The sequence below is a fragment of the Podarcis vaucheri genome (genome assembly GCF_965113315.1).
Source record: "Podarcis vaucheri genome assembly, chromosome: Z".
Taxonomy (NCBI): domain Eukaryota; kingdom Metazoa; phylum Chordata; class Lepidosauria; order Squamata; family Lacertidae; genus Podarcis; species Podarcis vaucheri.
Genome location: NC_138758.1, coordinates 30,675,600 through 30,697,964, shown reverse-complemented (window position 1 = coordinate 30,697,964; position 22,365 = coordinate 30,675,600). Strand labels below are relative to the sequence as shown.

The 22,365-nt window shown below is 44.9% G+C and overlaps 1 protein-coding gene across 1 annotated transcript; it reads left to right on the top strand.

Annotated features, from left to right (window-relative positions):
* The first annotated feature begins 766 nt into the window (after positions 1–766).
* LOC309523960 (G-protein coupled receptor 83-like) lies at positions 767–13,040 on the top strand. Its single transcript, XM_082208270.1, has 5 exons — positions 767–1,383; positions 2,305–2,430; positions 5,683–5,816; positions 8,978–9,588; positions 13,005–13,040. Exons 1-4 carry the CDS (start codon positions 955–957, stop codon positions 9,570–9,572), a joined length of 1,284 nt encoding a protein of 427 aa, XP_082064396.1. The 5' UTR covers positions 767–954; the 3' UTR covers positions 9,573–9,588; positions 13,005–13,040.
* The last annotated feature ends 9,325 nt before the right edge of the window (positions 13,041–22,365 follow it).

Below are 22,365 nucleotides of genomic sequence, written 5' to 3'. Positions count from 1 at the left end.
AAGAGCTGTTCGACAGTGGAATTTGCTGCCAAGGAGTGTGGTGGAGTCTCCTACTTTGGAGGTCTTTAAGCAGAGGCTTGACAACCATATGTCAGGAACGCTCTGATGGTGTTTCCTGCTTGGCAGGGGGTTGGACTCGACGGCCCTTGTGGTCTATTCCAACTCTATGATTCTATGATTCTATGATTCTATGGAATGCAGGAAGAAAAGAAAACAGAGGTGAACTTATGGTGCCAGAAGCCAGCTTGTTCCCTGTTTAGGACACTGTTCCAAGCTCATCTCTGAATATTTGCATAGTTGCTTTCTATTGTACAGAAAAGAAAAAATCAAATCTATCAGCATAATGTTAATGTTTTCCCCTGATATCATTCACAGGTTCTGTAGGACAATCCAGCTGGGAAGAGAATTATAAAGAAGGGAGGGGAAAATACACATTTTAGAAGAATTGTGCTCCAAAAAAATTGACAAAGCAAATAGGAGGGTAAAGTGCTTTGGAAAAAAGGAAGGGGGGAGAACAAAACACTGTAGGGCACTCTCAGAAGTTGGAAGACTGAATGCCTCAATAACGGGTAGCACAAAACGACTCAAGATGACCAATTAAAGCTGCACACCTGATCTTTCTCCATGATTTGTGTGTACTCTGCCGTATGCCATTTTTATTTATTTTTGTGCATGAGCACACCAGATTCTCCCAGCTCCACTTTTACTGTCCACATTTTTTTGTCAAATGACACACTAGTGCCTTTCTGACAGTGTGCTACAAAACATATTTAATGCACCTCAATACTTCTTTCTACTTGGATATTTAAATGTTGCCTTTGTCCTGACAGTTGCTACCAACCTGAGTTGGCTAAAAAGCTTCTCTCTCTCTCTCTCTCTCTCTCTCTCTCTCTCTCTCACCTATTTAGTCCCACCTGCTAGAACAAACGCCTCCTGCTAACTTAGCCTGTCTCCATGCAAGGCTCCAGCTGGCTGGAAGACCACCTCTCTCACATGCTCCTCTTCCCTCTATCCCATTCCCCTCACTTCCCATGTCCTCCTCAGGAGCCCAAATGCAATTTTTCTCTGGCCAAGTTTATGTTACACTACCAAGCCAAGAATGGCACACCCTTCAACTGGACAGAGAGCCAGATCACTGAGTGGGAGAAGTTTGCTGAGCTGGCTAAATACGAGCCGGAGTCGCAGAAGCCCACCATGAAAGCTCTTCTCATTGTGGCCTACACAATCATCATCATCGTATCTCTCTTTGGTAACTTGCTGGTATGCCATGTGGTGATGAAGAAGAGGAGGAGGAGGAGGATGCATTCGGCCACCAGCCTCTTCATTGCCAACCTGGCCATGTCTGATATCATGATCACCTTGCTCAACACACCTTTCACTTTGGTAAGTCCTTCGCCACTGCCATGCCCCCAGACCAGAAAGGGAGGAGGTCATTGCCTGGATTAAGTCATTGCCTTGCATTTGCATTTGGTGTGCTGGACAGCCACCCAGGGCCTTGTTCACACCATACATTTAAAGCACTGTGATCCCACTTTAAATGTTCATGGGAGCAGTGGCGTAGCGTGGGTTGTCAGCACCCGGGGCAAGGCAAGTAATTTGCGCCCCCTAACCCGTGGATTTGCGCCCCCTAACCCGTGGATTTGCGCCCCCTAACCCTAAACCCCCAGATGTTGTGCCCGGTGCGGCCGGCCCCCCTGCACCCCCACGCTACGCCACTACATGGGAGAGCTGGAGGAGGTCAGCAAATTCATCTGCCCACCCCTGCCTGGCTGAACTGCTGACCTTGAGGCTCATATTTCATTAAATTGGAAATATTAGTTTATGTTGCAATGATTTTGCTTGTTTGCCTTATGATAGAATTGTTTGGTTATTTATTGGTCCTGTTTATATGATTTTGTAATTTTGGTGGATATTTTCCTATGTTTATTTTTATAAACTTTGTTCCCCTTTCTGAGATTGAAAACATTCAATGACAAGTGGACTATAAATACTGTAATCTTTTAAATTAATAAATAAATGGCTCTCCCAAAGAATTCTGGGAGCTGTAGTTTGCTAAAGATGCTGAGAGTTGTTTGGAGGGTCCTATTCCACTCCCATTGCCACCAGGCAAGCAAACAGTCAGATCAAGTAAAAAATTGACAGAAGTCCCTATTTTAATCTTTGCGAACTTTCACAAATGGACAGAGGTCTTCCTGACCCCATGTGCCGATGGAAACCCCATGTGCTTGACTGTACCAAGTGAATCCTAGTTGTTAGCCACAAATCTTCTGCTGGCCCCATTATTCTTGCCAGTCTCTTCCGCAGGTTCGGTTCGTGAACAGCACGTGGGTCTTTGGGGAAAGCATGTGCCATGTCAGCCGCTTTGCGCAGTATTGCTCTCTCCACGTCTCCACCCTGACCCTGACAGCTATAGCCCTGGACCGGCATCAGGTATGAAACTCACCTTCCCCTGCAAAAGGTATCCTGAAACCAGGGGTGACAGCTTGAATAAAATATGGGGGGGGAGGAGGTATAATTGATCCCTGTCAATTATCCCTGTCCTGCATAATTGATCACAAGGTGTAGCACATGCACACCATTTGAGTGGCAATGCTCATCAACTTTGGGGAACCCTGGCCCCCTCAAATATTTTATTGGGGGGTGGCTGAAGGGACCTTGGGCCCTATTTTGCCTTTAGTCTTGACTACACAAAGTTGTGGAGTGGGCAGTGGGAGAAAGGGTGCCCTAAGGACACAAGGAAATTGAAATTGCCCACCATAATAAACAGCCAGTGTATGTATGTATTTGTTGGGAGTGGTCACTTGGGAGTATAAGCAGCTGCTTATACGATGTCAGGACATTGGTGTGTCTAGTTCAGTACTGTCTACACTGACTGCCCATGGCTTCCTAGGGTTTCAGACAGGAATCTCTCCCGGCACTAAGTGGAGATGCCATTGGAGATTCTACCTGGGACCTCCCTGCATGCAAAGCAGGTACTCTATCACTGAGCTATGGCCCTTTCCCATAATGGTCAGAGAAGGGTACTGCAGCTCATCCATCCGATCTGATCAGGTGAAAAACAGCCTGGGCAGTGGTTATTTTGCACACGTTCAATTATGGTGTGACCACTGACATGCGGGTCATTTGGACCTGGAAGAGGGTGGGGCATAACAGGGCATGAGGGGGTGGGGTGGGCTTGGCTTATGCGTGCTCTGCCAACGTGCATGAATGCCCAGAACGCATCCCCCATGCAAAATGGGGGTTGCCTGTATTACAGAGAAAAGCCTTTTTAAACTCGAGACAGATAGATGCCAACAACCACTAGTCAGAAATGTGCATAGAGGATGGTTCGGCTTCCTAATGGTGTTGAACATCCATTACGAAAGAACTAGTCAATTCAGACCAGTTTGCTATTGTAGGAAAGAAAGGATTAAATGAAATGAAATGAAACCAAGGATATTGTTTCCATGCACCGTTCTTAGCTCTAGATGGCACTATTGGTCTATATTAGAATAAAGAGGTTCAGCTCTCACACATATTCATGTACAATAACTGACCCGTTGTTTTGCACTTCTTGATAAATGTCCTGCAGCAAAATTACATGGCTTATCAAGCATCTGGTAGATTATTTACATGGGCTCCATGATTATTAAGGACTCATTGAGTTGGAAAGGACCTAGGAGATCATCAAGTCCACCTCCCTCCCCCATCAGTGCAGAATCTGCAATGCAGAATGATAGGCATTGTGTCACATAGTGGGTTTTGTTTAACTCCTGGAGCATATACTCACAGAAAGATGAAACAGTTTAAAAAGGTTGGAGTGTGTCTTAGGAGCTTCTTTCATTAACTGAGGTACTGTGTTCATCAGTAAGCTAACAATGTGTATTATAATATCAGCTCAGTAGGGAAAATGATTAATAGAACATTGTGACACTGAAAGAAGGTAGAAAGAAATTGCAGGCTTAGGAAGTGAATACTGAAATATTCCCCTGAGTGTTCAGAGAAAGTGTTCTATTATTATTGAGGCTATCTCCCTAATAAGTCAAGCATTGGCAGCATTAAAAGCACCAGATTGTCATGTGCTGGTAGCAGTGAGGTAAGCTTTGCAGATTGTCTGCAGCAGGGATGGCTACCTTTCTTCAGCCTAATATTAGCCACTCCTCTGAGAGTTACATGGCTTTTGCCACAAAAACCCACACAGGCAGACCACTAGAAACACAGCACTCCCTTTTATGTGCTGAGCATCACCTGGAAACCACGGACTTGCAGGTAACTCTGCTGCCTTTCTTCAGCCAAGTCTGTGCATCTCCCATGGATTGCAAACTTCAGTCAACAGCTTTCTATTAGCAAGAAGCTGATAATGGTGGTTGCTTATGCCAATATTCTTGCATGATCACCCAGCCCTTTTATGTCTAGTGCAGTAAGAAGAGGCAGGACTTCAGAACTCAAAGCACTGTCTCTGATTCAAGATTCACACCAGCACGATAATGAAGGTCAAGAGCCTCCATTGTCAAGACTGATTGGATGAGTGGGTCTGAATTGCATCTCCCATGGCTGCCTGCACTGGTTACAGAGATGTGGGTTAAATCTCTCCAACCACATAAGTGCAGTGATGGGGTTAAACAGCACCACGCTCTGCTTGGTAGTGGGAGTGGGAGGTTTTTAAAACATCCGCACTATATATTTAAAGCAGTATCATGACCGTTTAGACCAGTGGTTCCCAAAATGGGCGGTACTGCCCCTAGAGGACAGTGGGATTACCTAGGGGATGCTAAGAGGCAAGGGGGCAGTAGTGGTTGTGGGAGATGCAAATTACTATCGGACTTTGAAAAGCTGGTACCACTGGATCAAGTCCATCACTAACTTAGATGCAGCCATGGTCGCCAACTTAGAATTGTAGAGTTGGAAGGGACCCTGAGGATCATCTAGTCCAACCCACTTCAATGCCGGAATATGCAGGTGTTTCATTTGGAGATCGAACCTGCAGTCTTGGTGTTATCAGCACCACGCTCTTACCAATTGAACTATCCGCAGCAGCTTTGTTGAATTAATTAAACTAAATAGTTTTAATTGGCTTTTGAATAAATGTGCAATTAATTGGTACTGTTTTGATTTTTATGCTATTCCTATCTTCCTTAGTGGGCTGTGCAAACCACTATTCTGAAAAATGCCCTTTGTAGGGTAGAGTAGGGAGCACTGGAGATGAGTTTATGGAATGAGGGGGTGGCCCAAAAAAAGGAGTCACTGGTTTTGGCAGTCATGGTTTTCCCCGAAGAATCATGGGAAGTGGTTTGTCAAGGGTGCTGAGAGTTCTTAGGAGGCCCCCTTTATTCCTACTGCCAAGCTGCAATCCCCAGAGTTCCCTGGGAAGACGGACTGGTTGTTAACTGCTTTGGGAAATGTTGTGGGGGGGGGGAGGGAGGTGGTCTCCGAACAACTATGAGAACCCTTAACAAACTACAGTTCCCAGCATTCTTTGGGGGGAGCTGTGGCCATTTAAAATGGGGTCACAGTGCTTTAAATGCATAGTGCAGGTAGTGCCCAACATGGCAATTAAATTTATGGGGAGCTTTATATGGGTATGGGTATGGGTATGGGTATGGGTATGGGTATGGGTATGGGTATGGGTATGCGTATGACCTGCACTTTACCCACCTCTGGTCTGCAGAGATGAGAATCACTGTGAGGCATCCTTTCTTCCAGGTCATCCTCCATCCACTCAAGCCAAGGATGTCACTGACCAAAGGAGCACTGGCCATTTCCAGCATCTGGATGATGGCAGCCTGCTTTTCATTACCCCATGCTATCTACCAAAAGCTCTTCATTTATAATTATAGGTGAGTCTTTTAACCTACCCTTTTCTTTTCTCGCCTGTCAAACTACGTGTTACTTTAAAAAATGAAAAGCAAGCTTCACCTCCTACCAAAGATGGCCACAGGAGTGGATTTCCTACATTGGCAGGAGGCTGGACTAGGCAACTTCCATTTTGTAGGTGGAATACAGGAAGGTGTCGTTATACCGAATCAGGCCATGCACCCATCCAGCTGAATACTGCCTACACCAGTGATTCCCAAAGTAGGTGGCAATGTCCCCTGGGAGGTGGGGAGTTGCTAAGAGGCAAAGGGGCAGCGGGGGGCTCTGGAGGTGGGCACCTCTGAGTGCGTTGATCGCTTATTTAGTTAATTAGTCAGACTCCAGCCTAAAGCAGCACACCTTCCTCACTTCATATTTTAAGTGTTACTGCTTTTGCGGCTTTCAAAGCCATTTGCTTTGGTCATTTGCATTTATGATTCTGAGTTGCTGCAAGTCACAAGGCAGCCAATTATTGGTAATAACAGCTATCAATTTTCTTACAAATCAGTTACCGTACAGAGGTGAGCAAATGGGAGAAAGCCCCACCCATTAGCACTGAGGGCCCCATCACACCTAGTTGTAGTTCTTGCAACCCAGCTCATTCTTTTGGGATGCTTATGAGGACACTTGAGTGGGCAGCTAAGGTCATCGTCTTACAAAGAAAAGGTCTGACCAGTTTAGCAACTTCCTCCTCTATTAGATTCCAACCTTCACTGGGCAGGAACCCCCCCCCCCCAAATGGGAAAGGACTCACCAAACCCACAACAGTATGTTGGTGTGCTACACAACTCCCACCATCCCCAACCTTGGACTGTGTTTTCTGGGGCTGATGGGAGCTCAGTATGACACCTGGATGGCACCAACTCAGCCACCCCTTCCTTCAGATTAGCCCCCTACCCTTTTTAAATCGTGTAACCGATATTCATCTGGCAAGGAACAACAGAATGGGAGCAGTGGTTCTGGGGAATCTATTGTCATTCCATTCTCACTTCCCACTTTGGGACAACAGCCAGTGTGTGTGGAACTTCCCTTCGCAGCACAGCATCACTGCAGTTCAGGAGGCTGAAAACAGGATATTAAAGATGTGAATGAAGCCATGAAAAGAACTATGCAGTGACAATATCTGTAGGACAAGAATGGATGAGAAGAGAGGTGAAATGGGAAGAAGGATCTCAGAGTAATCTGAGCTTGCATATTGCATACGGTTTAATTTCAGTGGGACCAAGCAGTGGTTCAAAACACGGGGTTTGGCAGCGACATGGGGGGTGGGGGTGGGGAGGTGAGGCACAAGGAGTTCTGCAAGGGCCCTGGCGGAGGTCGGGTGTCAGGAGGCACCTTCGGATGAGCAGAGAGAGTCCAAATAAGGAGAAAGGATGGAGGAGGGAAGGAGCTCCCAGTAAGAAGTCCATAGCTGGCTGGGACCGGCATCTCCCTCAACCACCTACCAGCCTGGTCCCTGAGCTTAAAAACAAGAAGCTCATGGCATCAGTATTACTGAGGAAAGTTCCCAGGTAGGCTGCTTTCTTCAGCGCCTGTTCTTGTGGTTCCCTGCCGTCTGCACAAGGCAGGAGAGAGCTGAGGCAGCAGAGCAACAAGGAATAATGCAGCAGGAATAATGAGAAAATCAATGACCAGCTTCACGGTTTCCCCCACATCGTAGTTTTTTATATAGTTCACACACACATTGTGATTCAGGATATATTGCCATGTCAGCTTTTATGAAACCATTACCACGGTGTGAACTTCAAACCAGTTTTGGACAATGCATCAATACATCGCCCAGCCCTAGTGCAGAGTGCCTTCTACCAGCTCTGCTTGGTGGCCCAACTGCACCCCTGTCTGGACGAAGATAGCCTAACTTCTGTTGTCTATGCCTCTAGGTTAGATTACTGCAATGCATTATACTTAGGGCTGCATCTGGAGATGGTTCAAAAATTTCAGCTGGTGCAGAATTTGGCAGCCAGGTTGCTCACTACAACAAGATGGTTTGAGAATATTACACTGATCCTGGTCCAACTGCCCTGGCTGCCAGTCAGTTTCTGGGCCCAATACAAAGTGCTGGTTTTGACCTATAAAGCCTTAAATGGCTGCAATACCTCATAGACTACCTCTCCTCATGTGAACCGACTCAGACTCTACAATCATCATCTGAGGCCCTTCTTCATGTGCCTCCTCCACAAGAGGCCTGGGGGGTGACAACACGCATATGGGTCTTTTCTGTGGTGGTTCCACGTTTGTGGAATGCTCTCCCCATGGAGGCTTTCCTGGTACCTTCCTTACATATATTCAGGCAGAAAACAGAGGCAGTAAAACCTGGCATAGTTACTATGATAAAAGTTCCAAAATTATTCATATAGGAACACAAGAATGGCTTGTAAGAGGCATGCAGTCTGAACTGTAGCAACCAGCTCAAAACTGAGCTTCTCTGGTAGCAATAGGCTTGATCACCCTTTTCCCAAGGTGAGGGTGAGTGAACTAGCTAAGCCTGGCAGGACAGCTAACTCTATGGAATTAACCCCTTAATGCATTAATTAGACTTAAGCATGTTGGTTACAGGATAAGGTTGCCATATTTCAAACAGGGAAAATCTGGACAGAAAAGTTATTGAACTTTTTTGGGCAAAATTGCATTTATTATTTTTGTGGCTTTTGAGCTTTTTGAATGGAAAACTGCACCGCCAACATGAGCTGCCATACAACTGGATTTCCCCCAACATTTTATTGATTTCCACCCAGACACTGCTCGAGGCAGCAGTATTCCAGATATGTCGGAGGAAATCCGTATGTATGGCAACACCAGATGAGGCTCATTATCCCACAGATTGAAGAGATGTACTTTTGGTATTAATGAAATTCTACCAATCCCAAATAATAAAACGGACTATATGGTAACACAGCAACCTCTTAGGATGAGGTAAATAGCACTTAAATTGGCCAGCAAAGGAGCTGGTTTGGCTGGTTCAGCAGCCTCGTCTCCTATATTCTAAGCAGGCCCTTGAAGGGACCCACAAATATCATCCAGGCCACATCCCTCCCTCCCCCCAAAAAACCCTCATAACAGTATGTTCAGCTATGTTAAGCTACATAAAAATTTCCAAAGTTTTCTTGACTACATATCCAGAATAAATGTTTATTTGTTTTCAAAGGGAAACTACTATTCGTAGCTTGTGCCTCCCAGATTTTCCTGAGCCTGCAGAGGTGGTGCAAAAATATGTGGACCTTTCCACTTTCCTCCTCCTTTACCTCTTGCCCCTCCTCATCATTTCCGTCACTTACACACGGCTGGCCAAGAAGCTCTGGCTGCGCAATGCCGTGGGGGATGTCACCACGCAGCAGTACATCATCCATCACAACAAGAAGAAGAGAAGCATCAAAATGCTTGTGCTGGTGGTGGTGGTTTTTGCCCTCTGTTGGTTCCCGCTCAACTGCTATGTGCTGCTCATCTCCACCATGAACATCAGAACCAAAAACTCCCTCTATTTCGTCCTTCATTGGTTTGCCATGAGCAGCACTTGCTATAATCCTTTCATCTACTGCTGGCTGAATGACAACTTCCGTTCCGAGCTCAAGTCCTTGTTCGCCATGTGCCTGAAGGCGCAGCAGACGAGAGACAACCTCATTCCAGGGGCAACCTTGCCGTACAGGGAGGCATGGATGCAGCAAATCAAATGCAAGCAAAGGTTTTCTTTACAGAGCATCCGCTCAACCACAAACGTGCAGACTTTCAAAACGGATTTGTGAGCTGGGCCTGATCAAGGTGAGTTGATGAAATATTTGGCAAATGTGTAAAATATCTCATTCAGATGATGGCAGGTTTAATACAGGACTGTTCATTTGCTGAAACAGACCTAGCATTGGGTTTCTCATACCTCCCTAGTCTGTTTTTGTTGCTAGTATCATACATAACACTTATGAATTCTTCCAGAAAGGAAAAATAATCACATCCATAACCATTGCCTCCGTCAGTTCCTACTTTCCAGCCTCCAAAGCAGTGGCTCCATACTTTTGGGCCACCAACCCCTTGGTTCTGGGTGTCGCCTTCCCTGTGCTGTAAAAAACATTATTCAGAACAGCAGTCTTCACAACCCACTGAGGAAGGTAGGAGCACCATAAAATTCAAAACTGTAACAAGTAATTGCACATTTATTCAAAATGCAATTAAAACTATTTAGTTTAATTAATTCAACAGAACTGATAGACTTGATCCAGTGGTACCAGCTTTCCAAAGCCTGATAGTCATTTGCACCTTCAACAACTACTACTGCCCCCTGCCTCTTAGCACCCCCTAAGCAACCCACCACCCTCTAGGGGGCAGGACCACCCACTATGGGAACCACTGGTTTAAAGTGTCATGATACCGCTTTAAATATTCATCATATTTACTCAAATGTAATACACCCTTTTTTGGCCAAACAACATTGCAAAAATTAGAGTGTGCATTAGATTTGATTGCACCAGCAAATACCGTATTTTTCTGTGTATAAGACAATGCTTTTTGCTAAAAAAAATTAGGCAAAAATTGGGTGTCATCTTATACACGGATAGTGAATGCAGAGGGGGGATGTGCGATTAATGCCAGCAGCAAGCAGGAGATTGGCAGCGGTGATTGAGTGGGTGATTGGTGGCTGCTGGCGATTAGCTGTAGCTGCAACAATTGGGCAGGTGATTGGCGGCTGTGGCGAGGCGGACAGGTGATTAGCAGCTGCGGCAAGGGGGCAGGTGGGCTGTTGGTGGCGGCAAGCAGGCAGACTATTGGCGGCTGTGGCAAGGTGTGCGATTGGCAGTAGCTGTGGCAAGTGATCAGCAGTAGGGCCCCCCCCCCCCGAAAAAAGCTAAACAAGTTAATTTCTTAATTTGGGGGTTAAAAAAATAGGGGGCGTATTATACATGGAGGCGTCTTTTTCACAGAAAAATGCAGTACATTTTTGTTTCAAGGTTTTGAAAATTGAGGTACAAGTTAGATTTGATGTCGTGTAAATATGGTAGTGGTGATGTGTTTTTTTAAAACAAACAAGCAAACAAACTCCCACTACCAAGCAGCAGGTGGCGCTGTTTAACCACATCATTGCACTTTTGTTGTTGGAAATATTTCTTTTTTCTTTTTAACTTTTTTTATTAATTTTCCTTTTTCATTCATTACATACATTTCATATTCATAACATTTACTATACATTCCTTCCTCCCTCCCCTCTTGGGCTTCCCCCAACTTCCGCTTCTGATTTGTTTCTTCTTTCACCTTTTTTGCTACCTCCTAACTCTCATCTTCTGAGAACAATGGGAGATGCAATCCAGTCCTGCTCTCCAATTAGAAAATAATAACACATTAAAATTAAAAACAGTAACAGTTAAGTAACACAATAAAAGTTAAAAACAGTAGCAAATAATTATACAGGATCAAATTAAAACTATTTGGCTTCATAACAAAGTTGATAAACCTGATCTACTGATACGTACCAGCTTTTCAAAGACTGATAGCAATTTACACCTCCAGCACTGCCCCCTTGCATGTTAAGTGTCCCCAAGGTAATCCCATTGCCCCCAGTGGGCACCACCACCCACTCTGGGAAGCATTGCTCCAAAGGATTTGAGGTTCATAGAATTATAGAACTGTAGAGTTGGAAGGGACCCCAAGTATCGTATATTCTACTCCAACCCTCTGCAATGCAGGAATCTCAACTAAAGCATTGATGACCGATGGCCATCCAACCTCTGCTTTAAAATCTCCAAAGAAGGAGAGTCCACCACCCCGTGGTGGACTCTGCTCCACGGTCAGAAACTCTTATTGTCATAGAGTTCTTCCTTGAATGTATTGGTTTGGGTCCTATCCTCCAGAGCAGGACAAAACAAGCATGCTCCATCTTCTCCTTTCCTTACATCCACGAAGCTGGCTGTCATCCTCTTTGTCTCCCCTTCCCGAGGGTAAACATACCCAACACCCTCAACCATTCCTCATAAGGCTTAGTTTCCTGACCCTTGATCATCTTGGTCACCCTTCTCTGCACACATCCCCCGCTTGTCAATATTCTTCTTGAACTAAGGTGCCCAGATGGCTCCAGCAGCTCCCTTGTCCTTCATGTCTCTTGGTCCTACATACACTGTGAGATAGCACTCTGGGCATCCCCATCAAAATGCCCTCACAAACGCCCCAGTTTATAAGTCCAGGCCATAAGCTCCCAGAGGCTGCAATCGGCTCATTAGAACTGCTCCTAGCAGCTAACTCCTCCCGCAACTCACTTCCTCCTCATAGTGTGGAGGTACAGTGTCAGCCCCTGGAATAGATACTTTGTGGTGAAGGGAGGGCAATACTAATAATATTAGTAATCTGCCTTATCCAAAGTCAGACCACTAGCCCATCTAGCTTACTATTATCTGCACTGACTGCAGCAGTTCTCCAGGGTTTCAGGTGTGGGGGCACACACACATTCCCAGCCCTACCTGGGACCTTATGCAAGCAAAGCAGATGCTCTGCTACTAAGCTACAGCCCCGATTCCCCTGCAGTATGGATGCTTCAGCCCATATAGGGGAAGTACTAACAAACCTGGTACACTATGCTTGAATAAGGCATATGTTAGGGACGCGGGTGGTGCTGTGGGTTAAACAACAGAGCCTAGGACTTGCGGCGGTTTGAATTCCCGCGACAGGGTGAGCTCCCGTTGCTCGGTCCCTGCTCCTGCCAACCTAGCAGTTCAAAAGCACATCAAAGTGCAAATAGATAAATAGGTACCGCTCCGGCAGGAAGGTAAACGGCATTTCCGTGTGCTGCTCTGGTTCGCCAGCAGTGGCTTAGTCATGCTGGCCACATGACCCAGAAGCTGTATGCCGGCTCCCTCGGCCAATAAAGGGAGATGAATGCCACAACCCCAGAGTCAGTCATGACTGGACCTAGTGGTCAGGGGTCCCTTTACCTTTACCTTTTACGGTATTACGTACTTCCCAGAGGTTTGGCTCAATACTGAAGCACTGAACCAGGAAGGCTATGGGCGCCTCTACACACTCGTCTTTGGTTGCTAATTTCTTTCATTTTGCAGGTGCTAAGTCAACCAGCAGACTGTACAGGATTTCTCTAGAATTCTCATGTGCCATGGCTTTATTACAGGAAAAAGTTGTGCCAGAGTAAGGAAGATGCCGACAACAACTCCAACAAAGATTGTTTTTATTTTGTGTTCACACAGGTGGGGTGAAGTGGACCTAAGATGAAGAGGAACAAGCTAAAACACACATTAGATCACAATGACAAGGAAGAAAGGGGAGAGAGTCTCTCGAAATTACACCCATTCCGTGGAAAATTATGGAAGTGGAAAATTAAAAATGTTTATTTACTTATATTTATGTTTAATTAAATTCCTATACCACTCTTCCTCTGAAGATCACAGGGCAGTTTAAAAACAATATAAAAATGCTTTGTGTTAGCACTAGAGTCCCCAATCAGGAGCTAATGACAGCATTCAAAAATGCAGTTTGGTTGTAGGGACTTTCTCCCCCCCCCAAAAAAAAAATCCATATTTCCCCTGTGTTATACTTGACACTTAATCTAGTATACCTCAGGTTTGGCCAGACTACAGAAAATGTACTTAATAGAAAAAATTACAGGCACACCTTGTGGTAATTGACATAAAAGCTAATTAGGGATGTAAAGGGGCTCCTGACCATTAGGTCCGGTCGTGACCGACTCTGGGGTTGTGGCGCTCATCTCGCTTTATTGGCCGAGGGAGCCGGCATACAGCTTCCGGGTCATGTGGCCAGCATGACTAAGCCGATTCTGGTGAACCAGAGCAGCGCACGGAAACGCCGTTTACCTTCCCGCCAGAGCGGTACCTATTTATCTACTTGCACTTTGAGGTGCTTTTGAACTGCTAGGTTGGCAGGAGCAGGGATCGAGCAACGGGAGCTCCCCCCCGTCACGGGGATTCGAACCGCAATTAGGGAGGTTAAGACCACTCAAAATTAACTATGGAAATAATGCTGCATTTTCCAGCTATAGAACCTTCGTTCAAAAAGCTTATTAGACTCTCCTGACTGGAGGGTCTAGAACAGGGGTCAGCAAGGTTTATCTTGCCTGGGCCAGATCGATCCCGTGGAGATCCCTCCATGGGCCAGATTGCGTGTGTGTGTGACTGCGCACGCCCATGATTTCCGGCATCTGTGCATGCGCAGACGCAATTTCTGGCACCGCAGAAGCGAGTCCCCGCGCCGCACTGTGCTGGTTTAGCACAGAGCGCAAGCGGACAGCTCGGTTCAGGGGCGGCTCGTGGGCTGGTCAAACGACCTCCGCAGGCTGCTTCCAGCCCATGGGCCTTAGGTTGGTGACCCCTGGTCTAGAAGAAGGGAGAGCAGCTGGCTGGGAGGGAGAGAGAGTGAACCTCTCTTCTGAGATGTGATTATACCCGTTCCACATATCCTTGGAAATAGACATTACGTTTACATGAATAATGATTTTTCAGTTCTGGGGCATCTCCCTTTACATTTGGAGGTTGTGTTATAAGGAAAATTGGGGTTGGCCTTTACAACCAAAATCCCCATCAAGTGACCCGGTATCCTCTAAGTCCACGATTGGTCAGAGAAGAATGGGTGGAGGCAGAAACCAGTAGAGGAAAGCAAAGGATATCTTTATTAGCCAAAGACCACCCACAAGCATCCTACAAGCCTCACAAAAGAAGCAATTTACAACAGAAATTTGAGACTATGGCTTGTTTCCTGTCTGTCAGGATACCTAATAATGCTTGCTGATTGCCTTTTCCTGGCAACTGGGGCCATTATGTATTCTGAAATTGTAAATACCTTAGTTCTTGAATCCATTGTTACAAAGCTATTCATACACAGAATATGCCCTTTTGACAGTTCTGCTCTGCTTTTAACAGATACTTGCCAGATCTTTTTACCAATTGTGTGAGAAGTTTATCTATTTACAGGATTCAAAAGATTGCACATGAAAAGAACTATTAGAAAAGGTTTCACCAAGATACTTTCTTCCACTGCAGAGAAGATATTTGGGGTCTTTAAGAGAGTCAAGATGACTTCCAGATTGCTCTGTGAACTCAAATAGAGTGTATTCCTCCCCCCCCCCGAATATTTCCTAATTTTTAAGGGTGAAGGATTGGTTTTCTGTGAAGTGTGTGTCCACTATGTGTGCCTAAAATCCGTTTAACAGTTGGCCAGCATGGTTCTCTCTTCAAAGGCCCTATTTTGTTGTTCACTGAACAGCTTTCCAGAAATAAAACAATTAACCTCTTGTTCCTCTGCTACCCAAACCAAAATGATGCCAAAGGGTGCCTAAGTGGGTCTGAATCTATTCTTCAAGTACCTAATCCCTGCTTTTCCTCCTCTCTCCCTTGTTTCCTGTTATCTCTTCCGCAGTCCCAGTTTCGAATCTCAGGGCAGGATTCTGCACCTCCTGCCAAGGTTATTCTGAAAAGAGTCTTCTAGTGTCTGAGGGTGCCACAGAAAACTATTTTTACCTCTTCAACACACTTTGTATTTTCAAAGGAGATCATTTCCTGGTCTTCTTGACCGTTTCCTGCACCAGAGTCGTTCCATGCTGAGCACTGACAGAAAGAGATGCTACAAATCAAAGCATAATTGCTGCTCCGTAAATAATGGCTTTAGCCAAGGATGCGGAACCTCTGGCCAACCAGCAATTGCTGGCCACCAGGCTTTCCAAGGCATGAGGCAAATATCTACAACACCTAGCATAGGTATTTACAAAGTTATTCAAAAACTCATTTACTACCCCCTCCCTCACTTTCAGAGCCAATACATCCCAGTTCCTTCAACAACCAATTGCTGTTTCAACAGTTGTGACAGGGCCAGCTTGAAACATTTTGGCACCTGAGGCAAACTGCAAAATGGCGGTCCCCCTGGGACAAGGGAGGAATGAAGATCTACACTGGCAAAAAGGGGGAGAATCAAATCAACCGGGTTGAAGTGGGAATCAAAGGCTGTTGTGGGGGTGAAAGGGGGTGAAAGGGACCCACCCTGAATCACGCTGGTTGGGTGCCCAGCCCAGAAGACCCTAGAGGGCAGCCCTATTCTCCAAGAGAATTTGCAACATAAGCAAAAATATGTACAGTGGTACCTTGGGTTAAGTACTTAATTCATTCCGGAGGTCCGTACTTAACCTGAAACTGTTCTTAACCTAAAGCACCACTTTAGCTAATGGGGCCTCCTGCTGCTGCCGCGCCGCCGGAGCACGATTTCTGTTCTCGTCCTGAAGCAAAGTTCTTAACCTGAAGCACTATTTCTGGGTTAGCGGAGTCTGTAACCTGAAGCGTATGTAACACGAGGTACCACTGTACATGATCACACCTTGTTATGTTTCTATACCTCAAAATTTAAGCATCTGATTTTAAAAAATGATCGGGATGAGATGACAGCTTTATTTATGTGTTGCTCCCACTGATCAGCATTGGCCAGGTAAAGAATGGGCAGGCACAGACATTGGCTTTCAATAAGTGCTTTAAAAAACAGAACATACCCCTTCCAGAATGTGCCTGTTTAGCAATGAATATAGGAAACCATGACTACAGCTCCCTCACAGAAATTAAATATTAATGCATCTTCAAGCAACTTATGGCAGTGGCACCATGAAAAAAATAGGGTCACCATACGTCCGAAATTTCCTGGACATAGCCGGAATATAGTAGTTGAAAACAGTAAAGGTACCCCTGCCCGTACGGGCCAGTCGTGTCCGACTCTGGGGTTGCGCGCCCATCTCGCTTAAGAGGCCAGGGGCCAGCGCTGTCCGAGGACACTTCCGGGTCACGTGGCCAGCGTGGCGAAGCTGCTCTGGGGGGCCAGCACCAGCGCAGCACACGGAAACAGTATCTGGGCAGAAATCGCTTGAATGTTTGGGAAAATCCAGACATGGCATCCCATGTCAGAAGTCTAGATTTTGGTGAATTTCCTTAAAAATAGCGCAAAAACTCAAATTTTGGGCAAAACTAAACAAACCAACCAAACCTCGAACAACTTTGGCAGCAACAACTTTTGTGTCCGGATTTTCACTTTTTGCAGTGCTTTTTTTCTAAAAACATTTTTAGGGGTACTCTCATTTTGACTCAATAAAATCACAATTTTATAGTTCAGATTGGCAAAAATAAATACAGTAAATGGACAAAAGTACAAAGATTCACAAAATGTTTAGGGGTATACGTAGCCCTGCGCCCCCCCCCCAGAAAAAAGCACTGACTTTTTGAAATGTGACCCTAAAATATACCCTTACTAAAGACACGTGAGTTTCTTTTTAGACCAGTGATTCCCAAAGTGGGTGGTACTGCCCTGGGTGCAGTAGGATTACCTACGGGGTGCTAAGAGACAAGGGGGTGGCAGGGACAGTGGAGGGACATTGGGGCAGTTGGGAGTCGTTGGAGGTGCAAATGATTATCAGACCGTGAAATCCTGGTATCACTGGTTGAAGTTTACCAGTTTTGTTGACTTAAACTAAATAGTTCTATTTTGATTTTGGAGAAGCATGCAATTCTGCTACTCTGAATAATTCTTTTTATAGAGTAGAGGGTACTGTGGGTGGGTTTACGGAACCAAGGGGGGAGTGCCCCAAAAGTTTGGGAACCACTGTTCTAGGCTGCTTTTCCTGCCCGGCCTTTTGGTTTCTTGACAAATCAGGACCTGTCAAAGAAATGGTTTTAAATTTTATAGTGATAATGAAATCCTTTGTGTAAACCCCTTCACCACAGACCAGATGAAAGCTGCATCAATTCATAATGGAAAATCTGGGTCTTCACCTTTCTCTCTGCAGCCCACTCAGTGACTTATACACAACCCAATATGCCCAGGTAAGCTCCTCTCCTCATAATCAGAGGTCACAGTGTACACACACCATTAGAATAGCAATGCCCTTCAACTTTGAGGTGGCCCAGATTCCTCAAATATTTTATTGTCAGGGGGTGGACCCCTTAGCCCTTAGGAGTTGGCTCTATGATGCTTGATAATATTCTCTCAACAGACATTGATTTTCTCTCTCAGCCAGTTAGTTCCCATTATACTCCTTCCAGCACCTTTCCTATTTCCATTTTTTTTTTTTTGATCATGGCTATTTTGTCTGAGAGTGAAGTTGGTGTTGTTCCATTTCCTCAAGTCTCTCTTCATTTGTTGCCACAGGGGCTCGTAATTGCGGAGGTATCATTTGCTGAGGTTTCTGGTTATTTGAACCCCTAGGTACCTGATTTTTATATATATAATTTTTATTAGAAATTTTAACAAAACATATTATCCAAAAGCATGTCATTCTTAGTTTTTTAACCATTTTCCTCCCTCCCCCCACCCTCCCATACAAGACCCACCCCACCTGACTTCCCTCAGTTCCAATCTTTGGTTTCTCTGTGAATGCTATTCTCTGCATGTTACAAAGTTGTATATATCCTTAAATTATCTAACTGATTCTTATCAATAAAGAGTTTGTAAATGTTTATTCAAAACCTGCCAAGGAGTCCAATTCACTTTGTTGTGTCTTCAAATACTTTGTAAAGGGTTCACATTCATCTCTGAAGTCACAGTTATCCTTGTCCCATAGCTTTTGTGTCAATTTTGCCACTTCTGCATAATCCATCAGTTTCTCTTGCCATGATTCCTTGGTTGGAATTTCTTCAGACTTCCATCCTTGTGCTATTAAGACTCTCGTGGCTGTTGTCACATACATGAAGATGTTTTTCAACTTTTTTGGCAGGTCTTTCCCTACAATCCCTAACAAAAATGCTTCAGGTCTTTTAACAAATGTTAAGTGGAACATTTTCTTCAATTCATTGTATATCATTTCCCCCCCAAAATTTAATAACATTACAATCCCACCACATATGATAAAATGTCCCCTCCTTTTCCTTACACTTCCAACATATATTTGAATTAGTTTTGTACATTTTCCCTAACTGCACTGGTGTCATATATCATCTATACATCCTCCTCATATAATTCTCCTTCAACAGGGAACAGTCTGTAAATTTTAGATCAGTTTTCCATAACTTTTCCCAATCTTCCATCATAATACTATGGCCTACATCTTGTGCCCATTTAATCATTACTGATTTTACCTCTTCATCTTTCGTCTCCCATTCTAATAGTATGCTGTATGCCGTCTTCAATAATTTCACTTTCCCTTCAATCACTTCCGTTTAGAACCTAGATCTTGTATAGCTAAATACTTTCTTACTGTCTTCTTTATACGTTTCGTACACAGTGGTACCTCGGATTACATACACTTCAGGTTACATATGCTTCAGGTTACAGACTCCAGAAATAGTACCTTGGGTTAAGAACTTTGCTTCAGGATGAGAACAGAAATTGTGCTCCGGCAGCGCGGCAGCAGCAGGAGGCCCCATTAGCTAAAGTGGTGCTTCAGATTAAGAACAGTTTCAGGTTAAGAACAGACCTCCGGAACGAATTAAGTACTTAACCCAAGGTACCACTGTACTTGTCGATAGTGTAACCAACTCTGAAAATGATCTTTGATCTCATCGTAATCTCTTCATTTCCATTTTCCATCATGATCCCTTAATAGATCGACATATGTGAGCCATTTTCCTTTCTTTCAGAGTGGTTTGAGCAGTAATGCTTCATATGGTGAAAGCCAGGAAGGGGTCTTTTGTTCCAATAAATATTTATATCTCTCCCATACTCTCATTAATGATTTCCTAATTATATGGTTATAAAAACTTCTGTGGACCTTTCCTTCCCCATTCCATAGATATGCTTGCCAGCCAAATCTATTGTCGCGTCCTTCTAATTCTAATGCCTCTTGCTTATCCAACCTCATCTAGTCCCTGACCCATACCAGACAAGCAGATTTGTAATACAATTTAAGGTCTGGGAGGGCAAACCCACCTCTATCTTTTATATCTGTAAGTATTTTATGTTTTATCTTTGGCCTTTTGCTCCCCCCCCCCCAATAAATTTTGAGATCTCTTTCTGCCATTTTTTTAAAACATTCATCTTTCAGGATGACTGGTATTGATTGAAAAAGAAATAGCATTTTTGGCAACACATTCATTTTAATCGCCGATATTTTGCCTAACAGTGAGAGATTCATTCTGCTCCAAATTTCTAGATTTCTTTTTACCTCAAGCCAATTTTTTTCATAGTTATTTTTAAACAGGCTTATATTTCTTGATGTTAACCAAATCCCTAAATACTTAACCTTTTTATGGACTTCAATCTCAATGTTTTGTTCTAACTCCGCCTAGGTATCTGAATTTAGTGAAGCAGAGTTTTATATTTGTGATGTTGGTGAATTCCTTTTGGGTATGCAAGACATGCATGTGTGTGTGTTTTGAAGCAGAGAGCCTCAGATTTTGCAAAGTTTACTTGTAGGCCCGACAACAATGTGAATATGTTGAGTTCTTTAGTTAGGGTGGTTGCTGTGTTTATGGGGTCTGGTGTTTGTTATTTTAATAAATTTTATTTTTTGCATTTTCTATTTTACATAAATGAGTTAAAAACATAAATATATAATCCCCTTTGACTTCCCTCCCCCACCCTTGTGGATCTTAATATAATGTTTTCCCCCTCTGCATCTCTTTCATAATTCTATTCTTATAAATCCTTTTCAATCATGTTCAGATTTTTACTACAGGTTTTCTGTCAATCCTACCAATGTACGGTATGTATCTGTTTACTATAGTTTTTCCAATAAATTATAAACTTTCTAATTATAAAATTATAAACAATCTTTATTAAGGACCTCCTCTTCTTGTTTTCTGATTCTTATGCCATCTCTGCATAGTTCAACAGTTTTGCCTGCTGTTCTTCTTTGGTCAGAGTTGTACCATCTTTCCATTTCTGGGCTATGAGAGCCGGTGAAGCAGTGGTCACATGCATAAATAGTTTCATCTGGTCCTTCGGGATCTCTGGTCCCATAATACCTAAAAGAAAAGCTTCTGGTTTCTTAGGAAAAGTTATTTTCAGCATCCCCCCCATTCATTATGGGGTGTGGTGTTGTGAACATCAGGCCATCTGCGATGAGGCCTAGTTTATAGGTTTTGATTGATTGATTGATTGATTGATTGATTGACTGACTGAATGACTGTTAGTGACTACCATTTACCCCACCAGGCCCTGCCTTGCCTTACTGTCAACCTATCTGCTGATGGGGGGCCTGTTTCACAGCTGCCCCCTCTCTGGGTCACCTTGGCTCTTCTTGGGGTGTGTAGGGTTGCCATCTGTCTTGTACAATACAGGCTTGTCCCATACAGTCATACCTCATGTTACGTTTGCTTCATGATACATTTTTTCAGGCTGCGTCCCACGGCGGCCCATAAGTACCAGAAAGGGTTACTTCCAGGTTTCACTGCTCACGCATGCGCAAAAGCGCCAAATCACACTTTGTGCATGCGCAGAAGCGCCAAATCATGCTGTGCACCTGCGCAGATATGGTGCTCAGGTTGCGGGCTTTTCATGTTGTGAATGGGCCTCTGGAATGGATCCTGTTCGCAACCAGAGGCTACCACTGCATTTAAATGTAAAATGCTGCATCCTGCCTTAATACAGTTTTGCCTTGTATTTCAGGCATTTCTCTCTCCCCCCCCCCACTCCCCACGCCAAATTAGGGGTCCTCTCCAAATGCATGTGTTTGAAAAGGGTGTGTGAAAGGTCATGCATTTAAGCTCTGGGTAGCCAAGGGCAGATTTACAAATTCATGCGTATGTGTGTGTGCGCGTGCGCGCGTGACACAATTCAGAGAGGACCTCCTTTTAGGCTGCAATAAATCGTCATGGGTCGCTTTGAAGTCACTTCAGCACCAAAAACCGTCCCCCAACCGCCCCGCTTTTTGCAGGAACGAAGGTGGCAAACCTCGGTGCGGGGCTCCAAGACCCAAACCCACTCGCATCCCTCCGAGGAGGGGTATTAAGGACCCGGCCAGTAGCCCATCTAGCACAGTACACTCCTCTCCCATTGCCTAACGGGATGCCTGTGGGAAACCCGCAAGCAGGACTTCGAGCACAAGAACAAACTCTTCCCTCCTGCAGCTTCCAGCAACTGGCATTCCGAAGCATTGCTTGCCTCCGTCGTAACCAACCGCCGCCGCCAACTTATATATCCCCCGTGAATTTCCCCAACCCTCTTCTAAAGCCATCCACGTTGGTGGCCATCACTGCCTCCTGAGGGAGTTTAGCTGCTTCTTTTTCTCCCCACATTCAGTTTTCTTGAGTGTCCCAGAGATCCAGTGTGAGTGGAGAGAGAAGAAACACTTCCTCCGTCGTTTCCCCTCTGTCACTCTTCTCTGAACCTTTCAATTATATACACGTGTGTATGTTTGTGCTTGTATAACGTGGCGGGGGGGGACACTTTGGGTACCCCGCGAGGGCGGCCAGTCCCCTCAGGCGACGAGGAGGACCAGATACCCAACCGCTCTTCTCTCCTCAGGGGCTTCCCGCCCTTTCTGAGCCATTGCTGCGTGCGAGACGTGACCACTGCGCCGCCAGCCGGTGCCCCGGTTCCCCCACCCACTCCGAGATTGACGCGACCCTCTGAGCCAATCCTCGGCGCGGGTGACGCTGCCCGGCCAATCCCGAAGCCGGTGGCAGGCGG

Coding starts and splice junctions, on each gene's coding strand:
- LOC309523960 (XM_082208270.1), top strand. CDS start 955: ATGCAAGGCTCCAGCTGGCTGGAAGACCACCTCTCTCACATGCTCCTC. Junction 1,384..2,304: donor TCAACACACCTTTCACTTTG/GTAAGTCCTTCG, acceptor TCTCTTCCGCAG/GTTCGGTTCGTGAACAGCAC. Junction 2,431..5,682: donor TAGCCCTGGACCGGCATCAG/GTATGAAACTCA, acceptor CCTTTCTTCCAG/GTCATCCTCCATCCACTCAA.